This window comes from Nycticebus coucang, chromosome 21, assembly GCF_027406575.1.
Source record: "Nycticebus coucang isolate mNycCou1 chromosome 21, mNycCou1.pri, whole genome shotgun sequence".
Taxonomy (NCBI): Eukaryota; Metazoa; Chordata; class Mammalia; order Primates; family Lorisidae; genus Nycticebus; species Nycticebus coucang.
In genome coordinates this window covers 17,908,427-17,928,915 of record NC_069800.1, presented here as the reverse complement: position 1 = coordinate 17,928,915, position 20,489 = coordinate 17,908,427, and the positions used below count along the sequence as shown (strand labels likewise).

The window sequence follows — 20,489 nt, the reverse complement described above, 5'->3', positions numbered from 1 at the left end:
TATAAAGTTTTACTGAGGGCCACAATGGAAAGCATAAACAATTATAGAAATACGCCATGCTCATATTGTGAAGATAATGGAGTCTCCACAAATTGACAACTAAAAACAGTGCAATACCAATCAGATGCCATCAGAATATATATAGATAGATAGATAGATAGATAGATAGATAGATAGATAGATAGTTTTTTTTTTTTTTTTTGAGACAGAGTTGCAAGCTGCCACCCTGAGTAGAATGCCATGGTGTCACAGCTTACAGCAACCTCAAACTCTTTGGGCTTAAACGAGTCTCTTGCCTCAGCCTCCCAAGTCGCTGGGACTACAGGCACCCATCACAACGCCTGGCTATTTTTTTTTTATTATAGTTGTCATTGTTGTTTGGCAGGCCCGGGCTGGATTTGAACCTGCCATGTGGCTGGCACCCTAGGTGCTGAGCCGGAATGCCATCAGAATTTTTTATAGAACTTCATAGGGAAGAGAAAATACATAAAGATAACAAAGGATAATTTTTAAGGAATGAATAATAAAGGCCTATCAAATATTTAAAACATGTAAAGCTAGAGTAATTAAAAAGATGGTATCTATATAAGAATGAATAAATAAGTTGGAAAATCAGAGCAAGTAATAGACCCAGGTTGGTCTGTTTCTACATAAGAATGAGATATATGGTAAAAATGATATTTCATATCATTGGGAAAAAGATAAGACTAGTTAGACTAATAGTTCTGGGAAAATTGGACATACATTTGCAAAAAAATAAAGTTAGATACCTCACAAAATATAAAACTAATTCCAAATGAAATCTTGGTAGTAGAAAGGCTTTCTTAAGCAAAAGTAAAAACGCAGGCTGGGTGCTGTGGCTCAGGCCTGTAATCGTAGCACTCTGGGAGGTCAAAGAGGGTGGACCATTGGAGCTCAGGAGTTCAAGACCAGCCTGAGCAAAAGCAAGACCCCATCGCCACTAAAAACACAAAAAAGGTCTAGTCCCAGCTACTCGGGAGGCTAAGGCAAGGGGATAAAATACTATCATTTAACACTTGATAAAACACATAATACTCGGCTTGGCACCAGCCACATACACATGAGCTGGCAGGTTCAAATCCAGCCTGGGCCCGCCAAACAACAAGGACAGCTGCAACCAAAAAATAGCTGGGCGTTGTAGCAGGCGCCTATTGTCCCAGCTACTTGGGAGGATGAGGCAGGAGAATCCCTTGAGCCCAGGAATTGGAGGTTGCTGTGAGCTGTGATGCCACAGCACTCTATCCAGGATGACAGCTTGAGGCTCTGTCTCAAAAAATAAATAAATAAATAAATAAACAAACACACATAATACACAAAGTTAAAAGATAAGAAACAACTAAGAAATATATTTTTTTCACATATATATAGCAAAGGATTAATAATAGGAACATTTAAGTGACTCCTAAAATCAGAAAAAGACAAAAGGAAAATCAATAATACATGAATATATATTTCACAGAAGAGGAAATACATAAAAAAGAAACCTTTGGAAAAACGCTCAACATCACTAGTAATCAGGAAATCATAAATTCTAGTAATGAAATACATTTTCATCCATCAGATTGACAAAATTTTTCAATGGTTGATGTCTGGTTTTGGTGAGGATGTGAAGAGATGGGTATTTTTTTTTTTTATTAAATCATAGCTGTGTACATTAATGCAATCATGGGGTATGATGTGCTGGTTTTATATACAATTAGAAATGTTTTTATCAAACTAGTTAACATAGCTTTCACGGCATTAGTTATTGTGTTAAGACATTTATAGTCTATACTTAGTAAATTTCACATGTAACCTTGTAAGATGCACTATAGGTGTGGTCCCACCAATTACTCTTCCTCCACCCATCCTCCCCCTCCCCTCCCCTCCTCTCCCTCTCCCCTTGGACTATAATTTCTTATGAAAGCTATAAATTGGTTTCATAGTAAGACTGAGTACATTGGATACTTTTCCTTCCATTCTTGAGATACTTTGCTAAGAAGAATATGTTCCAGCTCCATCCATGTAAACATGAAAGAGGTAAAGTCTCCATCCTTCTTTAAGGCTGCATAATATTCCATGGTATACATGTACCACAATTTATTAATCCATTCGTGGGTTGATGGGCACTTGGGCTTCTTCCATGACTTAGCAATTATGAAGAGATGGGTACTCTTACATACACTGTTGGTGACGGGACAAATAGATAAAGCCCTTTGGGGACAGCAATTTGTCTTAGGTTTCAAGAAATAAATGTGCATATACTCTTTAATGCAGAAGTTCCATATTTTAGTTATCTGTACTAGAACAGTAGTTACCCATGTGTAGTAATTAGTGTCTTAATCACAGCATAGCAATTGCATTTTGTCACTGGAAGCTATGTAAGTATCTCTCAATAAGGTAAATAAACAAACTCTAGTGTGCTCATAAGTTGGAATACTATGTAGCAGGACAAAGAATGGGATAGATCTATTAGTAAGGCCATAGAAAGGTATCCGAGACATACCAAAAGCCAGTTGCTAATGGAATATACTATTTATGTTTTTAAAAATCACAGGCACACAAAACTGTGTCTGTATCTCTACCTACCTCTGATTTGTACGTGTGTAAATGTACATTTTAAACCAGTGCTAGGGTATAATTTTGGTGGCAGGAGAAAGAATTGCAAGGACGTGAAGACAAAGCTTTTCTGTACAGAGGTTATTTTATTCATTTATTTTTTTTTTTGTAGAGACAGAGTTTCACTTTATTGCCCTCCATAGAGTGCCGTGGCGTCACACAGCTCACAGCAACCTCCAACTCCTGAGCTTAGGCGATTCTCCTGCCTCAGCCTCCTGAGTAGCTGGGACTACAGGCGCCCGCCACAACGCCCAGCTATTTTTTGGTTGCAGTTTGGCCGGGGCTGGGTTTGAACCCGCCACCCTCGGTATATGGGGCCGGCGCCCTGCTCACTGAGCCACAGGTGCCGCCCTATTTTATTTTTCTTAATAAAGAGAAATTATTCCCAGATGACTAATTATGTTTGAAAAACCCATATTTTTGTTATTAGATTAAAAAGGTTATAGGACAATTATTAGGGGACACTTATTTTCTTTCTTACACATTTTCATAATTTTTCCCCAATAAACCTGTATTTTTTAATAACCAGAAAAAATGCACCAAAGTGATTTCCATTCTGAAATTCTCTTTCATACGCTTTGGCTCAAATAGCAGAATGCCCCAGGCCCATCCATGTCCTGGCACAGGGCCGAGGCCCTGTCCCTTGGCAGACAGCAAGGCGATGCATTCTTGCCTGAGCCATCCCAACTGTTACCTTTGTGGCTGCCAGCATCACCTTGGCTACCTGGAGAGACACTCCTGCCTCTGCCCTGCCAGTGGGGAGAACTCCCCCTCCCATCGGGTTGCAATGCTGATTAATATGAGATGAGTGGAGAAGCAAAGGGAGGCATAGTACAGAGGGCCAGGCCTTCCAAAGAAGCCTGTTCCCTCAGCATCGACACCAGGACCCACGTCACATCTCTCTGATTAAGCTGGCTCTCCTTCTGGAGAAACTTGAGAAGAGCTTCCCAGCAGCTGGGTCAGAGGGCAGTCAGATGCAGTGTTCCATTGCACCTGCCTTGCCACTTGCACTGGGGTTCGAGACCATGCCGGGCACTTCATCTCTCCATCTTCATCTCTCTCCTTCCTCAAAGTGGCTTCTCTGCAGGAGCTTATGGAATGGCTTTAGCTGTCTCTACCTTCCACCTCCACCACGGTATGTTTTAGAGTCTTAGCCCGGGGTCTGACATCTGCCCCACTTGGCTTCTCACTTGCACAAGGGAAGTCCTTATGTTTATGACATAACCTGGGGATTTATGAAACACTTTTGGTGCCATCTTTCAGGTCCCTAGCCTACGACATTCACATGCTTAACAGTCCCATTAGTATTTGAAGCCTACGTCTTTTCTCAGTTTACTTTGTGATTAATCCTCCTTACCATAAGTTTATCATGATGTTTATATTCCTGACTATATGGTGGGTAAATGGGCGGAGGTGAAGGGCGAACCTAAAAGGCACTGTTAATACATGATGCTGCTCTGTTAATAAACCTCAGTTACACAAGATAAAACAGCCAAAGGCAGATTCGAGCTACTTATCACTGGTTTTCAGGAAGTGGTTACACAAGCCTTTCATTGAGAACATATATTAGGATATTATATTTTCTTTAGAAAATAAAATTGGCTGATGGGAAGTTAAAGTAATGCTGACTTTCCTTCATAAGAAATAAAAACTCAGGCCAGCTGTGGTGGCTCACACCTATAATCCCAACAGTCTGGGAGGCTAAGGCAGGTGGATTGCATGAGCTCAGGAGTTTGAGACCAGTCTGAGCAAGTGACAGAACCATCTCTACTAAAAATAGAAAAACTTGCTGGGTGTTGTGGTGGGCACCTATAGTCCCAGCTGCTCAGGAGGCTGATGCAAGAGGATTGCTCAAGTCCAAGAATTTGAGGTTGCTGTGAGCTATGACACCATGACACTCTACCCAAGGTGACAGTGAGACTCAGTCTCAAAAAAAGAAAAAAAGAAAGAAAAACTCAACTCAGGAGGACCCCAACCATTACCTGTGTTCATACTCTTTAAATGTTCTCTGAAACAAGTTGATATTCCAGATTCCTGACATCTCTCCAAGATAGCCAGTGTCATAGACATAGAGATAAAGGGATTTTTACTCAGAAATTATTTTTCTTTATTTTTGAGAATATATTTTCATTTTCATTCCTGTTAATTTTTATGACTGGCAATGTTTTTTCATTATGTTACCAAAAAGAGTCTGGACTAAATAAAGTACAGAACCAAAGCCATTCGAAATGTCTTCCTGGCCAAGAAGACAGTGCAAACCATCTTGGGGGAATTTCTGGCCGGAGGAAAAACAAATGGAACCTTGGCCTGCCAGGAAGAGAAACTCACAGAATCCAGGCCAGGAAGAGAAACTCGTAGAATCCAGGCTGTGCTTTCTGCTCTTTTTTTTTTTTTTCTGAAAGCTTGAGAGTGGAGTCACAGTTTATTTGTTGAATGTGCTCTTCTTGTTTCTTGTAACCATGGTGCTTCAGTTGAGTGTTTCTTATGTCAGGCTACTGCTGAGCCAATATTTATCATTTTAGAAATTTCCATGAGTCATAAAATAAACCTGCAATCTGCTGTACCTTCTATGGGCGTTTCTTTCCTAGAGTTGTTTGAAATAAAAGGAAAAAAAATGCTGAACCTAGAATCCAACACTTGGCATATGTCAGAACACATACATACTATCTCCGGCAGGGACGCCCCTTCTCTAACATTTCCAAAGCCATTCAACACACATGCATGGTGTGCTGTGTGCTGCCTGTCGCACTTCGCCTGCCCAATAGTCCAGAGCTCTGTCCTTTCAGCTGGGTCTGGGCTGAGGAAGAAAGGAAGCTTTAGAGGTTTGCAGGGAGGAAGTGACTCACTAGCGCAAGGAGTGGGAGGGGAGGCTTTCCGCAGGGTCAAGAATAAAAATGAGCAAGTGATTCCTTCCACCTCTAGCACGGAAAATTTTACTGAGGGACCAACTCTTGATGACTGGGCCTGAATTTACTGACCACCCACCCGCCCCCATCCCCAATAGAGTTGAACTGATTGTAAGACATGACATACTTGGCTCATTTCTGTGTACGTGTGTGTGAAGCCAAGATCAGGCCCTTTGTGCTGGTTTGCTCCCTTATGCCAGGACGTGGATAGCTGAGATAACTCTATTAATTCTACAGTCTGGACAGCTATAGCAATTTATTGTTCTTGCTATAAAAAACAGGCCCTGTATCTAGAGCCCAAGGCCTAGATGGAGTTCATGAATCAAAATTCAAGGGGCTGCCTTTGCATCACTAGGATACTCCAAGAATTGCTAAGATTGTGCTCAATAAATCTGTAGAGCACAGGCATCGCTTTTTAGAGTTTAAAGGGGTCAAACTCAACACTTTCAGTTTACAGGTGAGAACAAGGAGGCTCAAACAGGTGCCCCCTGGACAGGTCACATGGTCAGTCAACAGCAGGGGTAGGAAGACTAGCACTGTGTCAGCCAGGGTCAAATCCTTCATTGAAGAACTGGTGACAGAGACATTGGCGTCTTAGTGATAAAAGCAAAATGGTTACACTAAAAGACACTCCAATTTCATATCCTGACAATTGCCCTTTGGCTGTTTCTGGCAGAGTTGTCCTTGGATGTAACTTTGAGTTCCCTCCTTGGAAAGAGCTGGGTTTCTTTGGCTGGACTATCATTCGACACCCTTCTTCCCAACACCCCCTGAAGAAGAGAAAAACAGAAGTTTAAGACAGAGCAGTCCCCTAAAGAAAACAAAAAAAACAATCAAAGTTCCATTTGTGGCTAGGCATAGTGGCATATGCCTGTCATCTCAGCTACTCAGAAGGCTGAGGAGGGAGGATCACTTGAGCCCAAGAGGTAAAGTCCCACCTAGGTAACACAGCAAGACCTCCCTTTCTACAAAAAACAAACGAGAGCTTACCTAACAAACACATTGTAACCTTACTGTTTATACCTCATATTAATCTGAAAGAAAAAAGATGCAAAAAAATTTAAAAAACAGAAAAAAAAACCCCAAACAAAAAATACCATTAATATTTACATCTATCTTATGTATCTGGGAGTCTAATTTTTTGGTAGGAAGTTTAGGTGTTTGCTGCCTCCAAACATCAAACTCTAAGTAATCCTCCAGCCATCCATTCTGTACTCATCTTCACCAACATTAGTGAGAAATGTCATTAACAAACACTTCCTTCCTCTGTGGATGTCACATTCATCCGGTTTGGTAACACCTCCTGGTGTGCTCTGCCCCACCAGTTAGGAGCCTGAGAATCCCAGGGGAAGCCTGGCCAAGTCTATCTCAGTGTTTATCTGTTCCCACTTTGTGATATCTTTTGTTCTTCTTTATATTCCTGGTAGCTAACCTGGCCCCAGCTGGCGCACAGTAGGACCTCAGTGAACATCTGTCGAATCTTAACTGAAACATTTTAAAGTGGCATCTCATTGTGAATGTCAACAAGTTATGTGTTTTTCTTCCAAATGCAAACTTATTTTTTTAACATTTAGCTCCTCTATTTCATATGAGAAATTCAAGAGGTAATAATTGATGATGAGATTATGCAAACAATTCTTTTCTTTTTTTGAGACAGACTCTCACTCTGTCACCTTGGGTAGAGTGCCATGGCATCATCATATCTCACAGCAACCTTAAACTCTTAGGCTTAAGGGATCTTCTTGCCTCAGCCTCCCAAGTATACCTGGGACTATAGGTACCCGCCAAAACACCTGGCTGTTTTTTTTAGGGACAGGGTCTCACTCTTGCTCAGGCTGGTCTCAAACTCCTGAGCTCAAGCGATCCACCTACCTTGGCCTACCAGCGTGTTTTTACAGGCCACCACATCTGGCCCTAAGCAATTCTTTAAAAGGTCCAGGCTGCCCAGACTTCTACTTGGTTAACATGTATTAGACTGAACCATAAGAAATTCCTGTTTTTATGGGTCAAAGATAGTTGAATATTATCAGTAGGAAACTGCTCAACCTTATATAATGGAAAATAATATGACTATAATTACATCACTCAATACTAAGGCTGTAAATCAGTTTTTTCACTAAGCCACCCAGGTCTCCCACCATGGTCTGTTTCTATGGCCCTACATGATCAGATCACAGGTTATCCTTCAACCTCAGCTGGGTCTGCCCCACCGGCTCATTCCCTCTACCTTGGATGTTCTCCCTTCAGATCTTGATGTGGTGGGTCCCTCTTGGCATTTAAAATCTCAGCTTAAATCCCACCTCTTTGGAGAAGAGCATCAATTTAAATAGCACCCAATTACCCTTGGTAACATTACCCAATCCTGTTGTCACCAAAGCACTTAAAACTCACAAAGTGTGACCTTTTTGTTCAGCTGCTTGTTGGCCTCCGGCAGACTAGAATTTAAGCTCCAGGACAGTAGGAAGCTTGTCTTAGTCATGGCTCTAATGGGGCAAGCACCTCATAAGCACAAAATAAATGTTGAAACAGCAGATGCAGTAATTATTTTTTTTTTAAAAAGTAGCAGAATCAAAGTTGCAGACATCATTTCTGCAGATTTTTCTTTCTCTTCTTTTACTAATTTCAGCATCCCAGGATTTCTTTGTACAATATGGGTCCTTTTCCTTCCATCTTCCTTGCTTCAAATTTTTCTCTCGTTCTTTGCATCTCCTTATCCCTTCCTGATACCTTATGAGTTAATTTCTTGACCTCATCTTTGGATTCACATTTTTGGTTTTTGCACGTACCCAGTTTGTTTCCCAGCCCATCCACTATATCTCTTAGTTCTACTGTATAAAAATATAGTATTTTAGGCTTGGTGCCTGTAGCACAGGGGTTATGGCTCCAGCCACATGCACCGGGGGTGGCCGGTTTGAACCCAGCTCAGGCCAGCTAAACAGTGACAACTGCAACAACAGCAACAAAATAGCTGGGCGTTTTGGAGGGCGCCTGTAGTCCCAGCTACTTGAGAGGCTGAGGCAAGAGAATCACTTAAGCCCAAGAGTTTGAGGTTGCTGTGAGCTGTGATGCCACAGCACTCTACAAGGGCGACATAGTGAGACTCTGTCTCCAAAAAATATATATATATAAAATATAGTATTTTATATTCCTAATGTCTGTTTTTCATAACTGCTTATTCCTGCTATTGGCTTCCCAATATCTCTCTTTACCTCTCTGAGAATAGTTACTGTGTTCATTTGAATTTCTTGTGCTATTTCTCCTGCTTGAGTTTACTGCCGTCTTTCACAGTGCTTGGATTCCTCGTCTCCTTCTTTACCTCTGTTTTTATCTGTGGACTCATACATATGGCCTTAGGATTTTTATCTACCTGGGCTTGCAGAGAATACCTGAGGGAAAAGTGAAAACTGGTTCTGCTCCTGTAGAGTGTGTGGGACACAGGTGGGGATGTTCCAGGCTGGGCAATGTTGTAACCTGGGCTTCCATCTCTCTCTGTTCCAGGATATACTTATTTAGTTCTCAGACAGGGGAGGGGAAGGAAAGCACCAGCCTGGGCAGCCTCCTTGCATGTGTTAGTATTACCTCCCCACCCCGCAGCAGGTACCAGCGCTGCCCTGACATTACCTGGCAACTTCTGGGGTGGGCACTCTCCCAGTTCTGAAGTTTTCAAGCCCTGCAGTAGCTGTAGGAGAGGCAAAAGGCTGCAGAGAGCAGTGGGATAGGGCAAGTAAAAAGGGGTCCCAACCGGAGAGCCTGTCTCTTCTGTCATTTTCCTCCCATTCTTACCCCCTATGTAAAATAATTAGTCCTCCTGTTTTCCCTAAAATGACTTCTGACCTTTCAGAAAAGCCCTCATTTTTACATGTTAAAATTTGCTATAAAATTTCTAGTTACTTTCCTTCTTTTGTGATTTTATGACTTGTGGTAACACTCAACTCCTTGGCGTCTTTACATCCTGAAGAGTTTGAACTAGTTTAGTCTGTTCTTAAACAAACAAACAAACAAACAAAATTGATTCCCTTATTTCCCCTTTTTGAATATTCTATGGCTCATTTTTCTTTCTCTAGAAGTAAAACAACCAGATCAGAATTGTAGAAACAATGTACCATGCTTAGGAAAAATGGAAAAACAACATGGAAAAATCTCCAAGAGATAGTGCTGAGTGAATGAATAAAAATAAGCTGCAGTCCTGTATGTGCTGTTGAGACCACTTGTATTTTTTTAAATGGTCTGTATTGTAAGGTCTGGAAGATTCCATGTTAAACTGATAACACTGTGATAGGGACTCTGATCTTGGTGTTGTGTATGAGGAATTGTGGGACTATTCACGTATCCCTACACTGTGTTTCCTCTTTAGAATATTTCCCAAAACCTCTCCTGAATTATCTGGACAAATAGATGGGCTTCGGGGCAGTCCATGCGCTCCCTGAGGTGCTAGGCCAAGCTTTGTGAGTAGGAGCAGATGTCTTTCTTTCTAGAGCAGTTCTCAACCTGGGGGTTGAATGACCCTTTCACAAGGGTCACCTAAATACATCCTGCATATCAGATATTTACATTACGATTCATAACAGTAGCAAAATTACAGTTATGAAGTAGCAATGAAAATAATTTTATGGTTGGGGGTCACCATGACATGAGGAACTGTATTAAAGGGTTGCAGCATTAGGAAGATTGAGAACCACTGTTTTAGAGAGAGGTTTTATACTATTCCTAAAGAATCTCTAAAGGCACATATAGCCCAAGAGGGGTTAAGAATCACTGGTCATGCTTGTGTCATTTTCTACCCCATTTGTTCATAGTTTAACTCAAGTAGTACACTATTATCTGAAAAACATAGGTAACTGGTCAACCTTTATCATTATAAAATAGTGGTATGTGTCTTTTACTCTATCACAAGAGCTGATAGAGAAATCAATGTTACCATGTGGTACTGTATTATTCCCATATATATTTAGCCTTTTCCTAAAATAGATGCCAGGGCCTTTGGGGCTGTCTTGTCCATCAGGACTAGGCTATGGGCAGTAAGGAATGCCCAGAATGTATTTTCTACAGCTTCCATTTGTTTCATTTTGCCCTCTGTGGTTTATACTTCCTCTACGATATTGAGAAAGCAACAAGAAACGCCTCAGTTCTCTTGTTCAACCTCACACACCAGTGATGTGTCATGTAGCCTGAGGGCAAAGGGCTAAGTCAGACTGCTTACTCCTTTAGCTCCAGGGATCAGACAGTAATAGCATCTCTCTATGACAGTCACTACTGGTTATCTCCATTCTCCCCTTCTTCCCTAGTAAAGAAACCCCAATGTCTTAGCTGAGCACACAGAGAACAGACCACATTTCCCAGCTTCTCCTGCAGCAATATGACTAATCTCTTGTCAGTGAGATAAATGGAGAAATTATGTGGGAATTCTGGGAAGTTTCTACAAAAAAGGGGGTGCCCTTTTTATCTTTTTTCCTTCTTACTGCTTAGAGTGTGGAAGTAGTGGTCGATGCTCTAATAGATATCCTGGGCCAAGAAGTGACCTTAGGAAAGCAGAAAGCACAGTAAAGTTAACAGTACAGAAACTGGGTTTTGGAGACCACCAAGCTAATATGCCAGATCTGAATTACTTACCTCTACTCTTTTATATGCGAAGTGAAGCCACTATTATGTAAGTCTTTGTTACTCACAGCCAAATAAAATCCTTGCTAAAATATTACTTCTTTTATTCATTTAACAAATATGTATTGAACATACAGCCCATCTCTGTCCTAAGCATTTGAGAAAACGCAATGAACAAAACAGAGAAAACTCCCCAGTCTTGATACTTTCTAGTAAGGTAGATGGACAGTGTTAGATAATAAATGCAATGACAGGAATAAAACAGCAAGGGGCAGAGGGCACTTGGGATGGTAGTTTCCATTTTAAGCGGGCTGATAGAGAAGGCCTCATGAAAACATGTTTCTGAAGGACTTTTAAGGAAGTGAAGGAGCAAAGCTGATGAATTTGGGAGAAAGGAGTATTCTAGGTAGCAATGCCATTCATGTAAAAGGCTTGAGGTAGGAGCATGTCCAGTACATCTGAAGAATAGAGGAAGCCAAGGGGGCTAGATAAAGTGGGCTAGGGAGGGAGCACTGGGAGCTGAGATCAGAGCAGTGGTCTTGAAGGTCAGCCCCTTATGTCCAGATGAACCAAGCATTCAATGATGGTTGGAACCTAAGTCCTTGGACAAAAGAGTAGGGACAGAATTAAGTGGAGACTGCATGGCCAGGATCCAGGAACCAATCAGTGAGCCATGGGATCACCCCATTGGAAGATCCTATCAGACTGTACCTCATTACCCTCTGACTATAAAACTGATCTGCCTGTTCAGAGACACACTGTTAGGGGAACTATCCCTACTGTGTTCCTTGCTTGTGCCAAGTAATAAACTGACTTGCTACAACCAACTTAGCTGTGTCTATTAACTTGATGTCCTCAAACAAATAAAATCCTGCATTTGGGAGGTAACAAAATGGTATTCATGCCATTCTTGCAAAAGTGCTTGACATACAGTATACATTTAACAGGTGTTTTCTTTCCTCTTAAACTGCCCCCTCCAAATTTTAACAATTTTTAAACATACAGAAAAGTAGAACAATTACACAGTAAACACCAGAACATCTGACTATAATTAACATTAATAAGCTATTGTTGATAGAGGTCGATCTACTTATCAATCTAACAGTCCATTTTATTTGGGAGGATACATTTTAAAGTAAGTTGTGGATTTCAGACACTTGACCTCTAAACATTTCTGCATGTATGTCATTAACTAGAGTTCAGTATTTGTGAGGCAAGGTTCTTTTTTCTTTTCCAGGTAAGGTTTATACTTGGTGAAATGCACAAGTCTTTAGGTAAGTTTTGGCAAATGTACATACTCATGTAACCTAAACCCCTAACAAAGTAAAAAAATCATTATCCTGTACCCCTGAAAATTCCTTTCAGGTACCTTGCCAATCTCCATTCTCACTCCAGTTAATGCCTATTCTGAATTTTTTTAAACACAGTTTAGTGTTGACTGTTCCAAAATGTCTTAATCTTTAATAACAAGTCAATGGAGAATAAACAAATATTCTCAAATACTGTGGGAGGGATCATAAATTGGCATAGCCTTTTTAGAAGGCAATATGTAATTATAAAAATAAAAGTATATGCACATTCCTTTTCACCCAGTAATATGAATGGAAGGAATTCGCTAAGTATACTAGCTCAAGTATGCAGAGGCCAGTCATAAGGCTATTCACTGAAGCATTGTGATAGGTAAGGACTGGAAATAACCTAATGAGCTACAGTAGGGGAAAAGTTAAATAATGGTCAGTCATGCTTTGCAGCCATGACATGATTTATTGACATGGCAAGATCACCAAGATAATTATTAAGTGGATAAAAGCAAGCTACAAGACACTATACCAGTATAAAACCGGTACCCAAAATACATGTACATGGTGTATTTCTCTGTGAGTCATACATGAAATTGGTATCAGTGGTTTCCTATGAGGAAGAGACTAAGATTATGAGAGAGGAGAACAGGTGTTCAAGGGGCAGCCCCTTATTATGCTGTCTGAATCTTTTATAATGAGACTATAGTCACGTCTTACTTGGGGGATTAAAATCATTTTTTTAAAAGATTACAAACATAAATGAGGGCAGAAGATGGGGAATAGATGAATTTGTGCAGAGGCAGGGTAGAGAATAAAAATAATTTTTTCCTAGGCTATATATTGACAGGATTATGTCCCATGGCAAAAGAATTTTTTTTTTTTTGGCCAGGGCTGGATTTGAACCGGCAACCTCTGGCATATAGGGCTGGCGCCCTACCCTTTGAGCCACAGGTACCGCCCCATGGCAAAAGAATTTTTCTCAGACTTTCTTTTTTTAAGAAATGGATTCTCGGACAATTATGGTTATGGGGGGGGGAACAGAAAGAGGGAAGGAGGGAGGTGGGTGGGGCCTTGGTGTGTGTCACACTTTATGGGGGCAAGACATGATTGCAAGAGGGACTTTACCTAACAATTGCAATCAGTGTAACCTGGCTTATTGTACCCTCAATGAATCACCAACAATAAAAAAAAAAAAAAAAAAAAAAAAAAAGAAATGGATTCTCGGGCGGCTCCTGTGGCTCAAAGGGGTAGGGCGCCAGCCCCATATACCAGAAGTGTATTCAAACCCAGTCCCGGCCAAAAAAAACTACCAAAAAGAAATGAATTCTCGCTATGTTACCCAGGCTACTCCGAAGATCTTAGGCCTTAGGACTATTAGTACATATCTCTCTTTAAACTCCTTGTTAATGGATAATTTATTAATTCCTGACATTTATATTAATGATTTTAAATGAAAATGCCCATATACTCACAGATTGTTAAGTACACAAAATGTTTTCTAAAAGAGAAATGGAATATAACCTTATATTTAAGAAGAGATTTTGTGTTTTAGTCCATTTGAGCTAGTATTGATATAACAAAATCCGTACACCGGGTGGCTTAGAAACAACAGAAATTTCTCATTGTTCCAAAGGTTGGGAAGTCCAAGATCAAGGTACCAAGGTACTTGGGAGGGCCAACTTCCTGACTCATCGATGGCACCTTCTCACTGTGTCTTCACAATTGTGAAAGGGGCAAGGCAGCTCTCTGAGACCTCTTTTTTTTTTTTGGAGACAGAGTCTCACTATGTTGCCCTGGGTAGAGTGGCTTGGCATCACAGCTCACAGCAACCTCAAACTCTTGGGCTTAAGCAATTCTCTTGCCTCAGCCTCCTAAGTAGCTGGGACTACAGGCGCCTGCCACAACACCCAGCTATTTTTCGGTTGTAGTTGTCATTGTTGTTTGGCAGGCCCAGGCTGGATTTGAACCTACCAGCTCCAGTGTATGTGGATGGCATCCTACTCGCTGAGCTATAGGCGCCAAGCTATCTGAGACCTCTTTTATAAGGGCACTAATCCCATTCATGGGGGACTTGCATTTATGATCTAACATCTCTTAAAGCCCCCACCTCCAACTACCATTACATTGGGAATTACCTTTCAACATTTGAACTATGGGAAGGCATAAAGATTTAGTTTATGGCATTATGTTAAAACTTCCTCCTTGTATGGTCGAGGAGGAATGAAAAATAGAAGATTAAATGGGTATAAATGCAGTGGCTAAAGTTCAATGAAACCTTAAAAATCAAAGCTTATCTCAAGCTATGGTGAACTGATATGGAAGTTTGCCTGATAAATCATAAAACTTCTTCATATATTGGTTCACTTCCTCAATAAACATTTATTAAACACCTATGTATCATTATAGATTATACCAATTCATACTAATGCATCCTAAATATCCCTTGACCTCAAGGAACTCCCAGTCCAATATGATAGCAGTGGCAAATATATATACACAAATAATTACAGAGCTACATTAACAGTAGGGAAAAAACCATAAAACCTTTATACACAAAGTTGTGATCTGAGGCAGCACGTGGCTCAATGGGGGCTTATATGAACTAAGCATCCAGATCCAACTCAGCTAAGTGAATGGACCTTCTTTTGGCCAAGGGGACCTCAGAAATACCCTAAAACTGAGTTGCTGGCCAAGAGAAGGAAGGTTAGACATAACTCATGTGCCCCCCTCCCTCTGTGGAAATATCCTTTGTAATTCATTAACTGGCCTAAGGCTATATAAGACAAAACTTAATCACACCCATGGGGCATCGATTTATTTGATAGATTACTTGAGTCTGGGTATTTGTCCAGTATACATCCCAATGGTTTGTCTCTGATTAACATATTTCCTCCCCTCCCCTCCCTTCCTTTTCTCTTTCTTTTTTAAGAGACAGGGTCTCCCTTTATTGCCCAGGCTGGAGTACGGTGCCTTGTTCATAGCTTGCAGATGCCTGGAACTCCTGGGATGAAGCAATTCTCCTGTCTCTAGCCCACAAAAGACTTCCTGATCTTAAAACATTCCAAGCCTTGGGCAGCGCCTGTGGCTCAGTGAGCAGGGCGCCGGCCCCATATACCGAGGGTGGCAGGGTCAAACCCAGCCCCGGCCAAACTGCAACAAAAAAAATAGCTGGGCGTTGTGGCGGGCGCCTGTAGTCCCAGCTGCTCGGGAGGCTGAGGCAGGAGAATCGCTCAAGCCCAGGAGTTGGAGGTTGCTGTGAGCTGTGTGAGGCCACGGCACTCTACCGAGGGCAATAAAGTGAGACTCTCTCTCTACAAAAAAAAAAAACATTCCAAGCCTTTACACAAAGCTACATTTCTTTAACCAATCACAAATAAGCTTTAAATCCATCTATAATCTGTAATACCCTGCTTTGAGATGCCCTACCTTTTTGGGTCAAACCAATATATACCTTCCATGTAGAGATTTATTTATGTGTTAATTCCTATCTCCCTGAGATGTCTAAAACCAAACTGTACCCCAACCAAGGCAAGACCACTAGTTCAAGGCTTGTTGGGCATGGCTCTCTGGGCTATGGTTGAACATATTCAGTTCAGAATAAAACTCTAAATTATTTGAGAGTGTGGTTTCTTTTCCATTGATACTTGAGAAGCGATGAACTGCAGGATTATGGAAGGAAGAATCAGAATTGATCCCATGTGATGTGGTTAGCAAAGTCTTCTGATGGAAGAGGCAATGGGAACATTCAAGGATGAGAAATGAGCAGGCCCATCAACATGGGCAGTTAGGAAGTACAAAAAAGTGTTCTGGAATGAGATGTTTAGTCTGGGAGGACCAGTGGCCACTGGGAAGATGTGGGAGATAGGGCGGAAAAAGTAGTCTGAGGTCAGAAGCAGAAAGGCCAGACTGACTTGCTAAGGATCCTGAAGAAAGCCGTTGAAAACTTTAGGGGGGGGAAAGAAAATTTTAAGCAGCAAACGTTGAGGTTATGTCTAGGTTTAGACATAACTTTGGTGGCAGAGTGGAGCATAAAATGCAGAAATGAGAGGTTGGAGCAGGCAGACATGTGCCCTTAAATGAGTATGATTCACTTTTAGGTTGAAGGGGGCAGTTAAGATTAAGGTAGACAGAAAAACTGAAGTGTCAGCTGCAGACGGACACAGCAGGCTTTCTCAGCTCAGGAATGTGGTCCTCAACCAGCATCACTACACCATCCTGGAACTGACAGAAAATGCAAATAACCCTCGGGTTGGGGTACACAAATCTGACTTTCAACAACTTCTCCAGGTGATTCTGCTGCATTCTAAAATTGAGAACACTACTCAGCCTGCCAAAAATCCTGTAACAGGTGGTAGAGGCCTAACACTGCCACGAGAAAGGGATTTCTATGTTGAGTGGAAACAAAGAAAGCCACAATATAGTAGTCAGAAAAAAACCTCAAAAAACAATGCTGGGCGGCGCCTGTGGCTCAAAGGGGTAGCGCCGGCCCCATATGCCGGAGGTGGTGGGTTCAAACCCAGCCCCGGCCAAAAAAAAAACTACAAAAAAAAACAAACAAACAAAAAAAAAAAACAAAAAAACAATGCTAACCATCTTGCCCAAAAGACCTATATTTGGAGAATTAAAACAGTTTTGGTGGACTCCATGATGTTCTCGGTAACCAACATTAAATAAAACTTAAGTGCAATTAACACAGTTGTAAATTCTCTCTGTTCTTTTATCTCCACATGAGCACCTTACGGGGCTGGGCGCAATGGGTCACACCTGTAATCCTAGCACTCTGGGAGGCTGATGGAGGTGGATTGCTGGAGCTCAGAAGTTCAAGACCAGCCTGACCCCCGTCTCTACGAAAAATAGAAAAACTGAGGCAAAAGGATCGCTTGAGCCCAAGACTTGGAGGTTGCTGTGAGCTACGACGCTACAGCACTCTATCCAGGGCAACAGCTTGAGACTCTGTCTCAAAAAAAAAAAACAACCCTCAGGAATAACGTTGGGATTCCTTCGGGTCCTCTGGAAACTATGCTTCTGATGCAACCATCCGTTAGAAACACACAAACCCAAATTTTAAACAAACCCCCAAAACGGAGCAGCGCGGTCGGCGCCACCATCCCGAAACAACCGCTGCTGTTTTCCAGCCGCACCCCTGCGGGCCGCCGAGCCTCGTTCCCGGGCTGTTCCCAAAGATAAATAAATCACTCCTTGTTTTTCCAGACCTGAAATTAGTGGTGACTCACAGAACACTCTGAACGGCCACGGTCGCCTCGAGAAGGAGGAAAAATGTGCAGATTTTTCCCCTCACCCGAGAGCCCGACGTTTGGCCAATCAGGGGAGGGTGACGGGAATCGGACCAAAGTAGGTAAAAAATGCGGGATGCGTCCCCTCGGACTCTGCCTGCGCTCGGCTCGGCTCCCGCCGGTCCTCCCGCGTGACCCCAGCCCCGAGGGCCACACCCACCCCCCCTCCCGGCTCCTCGGCCGCGACTCCGCCCCCCGCGGCGGCGCACACCTGGCCAGGTGGCGGCTGCTTCTATGTACGGGCATCGGCGGCGCAATGGGCGGGGCGTCACACGGCCACGCCCGAGGAGGGGAAGAAGAGTCAGACGTCGTTTTTTGCACGTTCCTCGCCAGCAGGCGCCAGCCCAGTCCGCCTCTTCGCACCCAGGGAGGACTCACCCCCAACTCCAAACTCGCGAGCTGGTGAGAGTCACTCCTCCTCCCAGCCTAGAGCAAGGGAGGAAGGCCCCGGCCTGTCCAGAGTCGGGACCACCGCCCGGTTGCGTAGCAACGGCGGGCGGTGCGGAGCGTGACGTGCGCAGCCGCGTTTCGGCCCGAGGCGCGCCCGCCCCTTGTTAGGGTTGCGCCGCCGCGTCAGCTGCGCTCTGGGTCTCTGGGCCCGCTGCTGTGAAGAGGACGCTCTGCAGTCTCCGCGCCCGCCGGCTCCCTTTCCCCGTCCCTGCGACCACCGCGGCAAAGATGGTGAGTCAGAGGGAACCCGACGCGTGGGCTGAGGCGGCCAGGGCGGCGTACCTCCGCCGGGGCTGAGAGGGGCGAGGCGCGCCCCGCCGGGGCAGAGACCGGGTCCGGCTGCAGTCTCCGGGGGAAGGAGAGTCTCGGGCTTCCGCTGCCGCAGCTGGGCCCCCGCGCCAGATCCCCGGCTGCTGCATAGCTCTCAGCTACTGCGAGGCCGCTGCCCCGGAGCGTGTCCTCCCGATGCCTCCGCCGGGCCTTGATGCTCCTGGTCGGGGTCGAGCACCACCCCCCCGCCCGCGGAATAGATCGCGGGGTTGGCGGACCCGGGGCGGGAGGGCGTCGGGATTCCCCAAAGCCCGCGCGGTGGCAGTGGTGACTTTTACGCGTTTCGGTCCTTGTGGTCCGTTGGTCTCAGTAAGGAAAATAAGGCCTTTATTGAACAATTCTGGGGGCGGAATTCCGATCGCTAACGAGCATGACCCCGGCATGACTTAGAACGGAGTTGCCTCGCAGCCGCTTTGTTTCTTCTTTTTTAAAAATCTGGCGATCAGCGTTCAGCAGCAGTCTCATTGTGCTGGTCAAGCTTGGCAGTCTCTCTCTTAACCCTCTCCTGTCTAGTCCATGTATGGTTAGAAATTTCTTTGCTCTGTAAACGGTTGTTCTACTAGAACTTACTGTGTGTGGGCAGGATGCTGGTATGCTAATACAAGCAAATTTGAGAGCGTTAATAAAGTCCATTGATTTACTCGAGTTTCTCCTCAGTATATTCTACTACTTTAAATGATGAACATTTTGCTTTATTTACGTAGTTCGCCCAAATTGTCACTCAAATCTGCTATGAAACAGTATTAGTATTCTCAACCAGAGGATCAGATCAGGTAGAACATTTTGTCATTTTTTTTAGTCTGCACAGACTGTTACCATTTTTGGTCAATGATTTGCAGGCAAAGCCTTACCAGACTTGCTAGAAATATTACACTGTTAGTGCATCTGTCTGCCTGGAAGCAGTTGGTACTGGCTTATCTGCGTACAAACTTTTCGCTGAATTGCAATTTTGATTTTCTTGAGTAAAAGAAAAAGATTAACCATAGTTTCTTGATGATTAAAGATATGTAATGGGGATTTGTTCAGTTTTGGTGGTTCTTTCATATTTTAATGCTATGAGCTACAAACAGGATTAGTCTTTTTAAACTCTTTTAAGATTTTAGTTGTATATTCTACTTTATGCTTAAAGACATTTAGTCTGAGGGCTTTGATTCTGATAAATTTTATACCACCCCCTCTGTAAAGTGCTTTAAAGTGGACTGGAGCCTGCTCTGGGGTCTTCTGATAGGGCAATCTGATTTTTATTTTTTTTGAGTTGTTAACACGGACTTAAATTTTCTATTTGAATATAGGAACAAACATTTTTTTTTCTTTATTGCCGTGTCAATTTCAGTGGCAGGATCAGACATTTGAACTTCAGTTAAATGCTTAGTTTCAGTTAAAGATTAACTTCTGTACTTCTGTACATCCAAATAAAATAAAGGAAGAGTCTATTTCCTGGTTCTTGGGCAGAGAGGGAGAAATAAAGATTAAAGGTGAGCAGATTCCAAATTTTAAATGTAAATACATTTACATTATTGGCCTTAAGGAGGTCAAAACTCTTGTTTAGATACCTCTGCAAAGAAGGAGAATGCGGAATATAGATTGACCATTTTTAGAGATTAGTTTTGTATTTCGCCTTATGAGCATGGAGGCATCTTTGTTCAGTCCAACAATTAGAGAATGCTGTGGTTATTATCCCAGGTTGTAGCACTTTCCCTACCCACATTTAGATCTCTTGGTTAGATGCTTGGTTCCAAGTTTCTTTTTAACATTAAATTTTAACTGCTGATGGATTTGTTCTAAATTAGCAGAATCACTTCCTGGTAGTCACCAAGTCTTCTAGAAGAAAGATCACATCCTTGGACACTTCAGGATAGGCTTTCGTGTTGTAAAAAAAGAAAAAGCCTGTTTATGTGAACCACATTTACACACACCAAACAAAACTTTGTATGTGTGTACAGGGCGTGTCAGCCTCCTTATACAAAGATTATTACCAGCCCACTATCAAG

The 20,489-nt window shown here is 42.7% G+C and overlaps 2 protein-coding genes across 2 annotated transcripts in view; one reads left to right on the top strand and one right to left on the bottom strand.

Moving 5' to 3' along the window:
* The window catches only part of BFSP1 (beaded filament structural protein 1), a 91,653-nt gene extending 73,623 nt beyond the window's left edge, over positions 1-18,030 (bottom strand). The window contains exon 1 of the mRNA XM_053574439.1: positions 17,930-18,030. Within this exon, the coding sequence (XP_053430414.1) occupies positions 17,930-17,964 (35 nt within the window). The 5' untranslated portion in view covers positions 17,965-18,030. The remainder of the gene's footprint in view (positions 1-17,929) is intronic.
* Positions 18,031-18,194: 164 nt separating this feature from the next.
* DSTN (destrin, actin depolymerizing factor) overlaps positions 18,195-20,489 on the top strand; it is a 37,807-nt gene continuing 35,512 nt past the window's right edge. Inside the window, exon 1 of the mRNA XM_053574441.1 lies at positions 18,195-18,399. Coding sequence (XP_053430416.1) covers positions 18,397-18,399 — 3 coding nt within the window. The 5' untranslated portion in view covers positions 18,195-18,396. The remainder of the gene's footprint in view (positions 18,400-20,489) is intronic.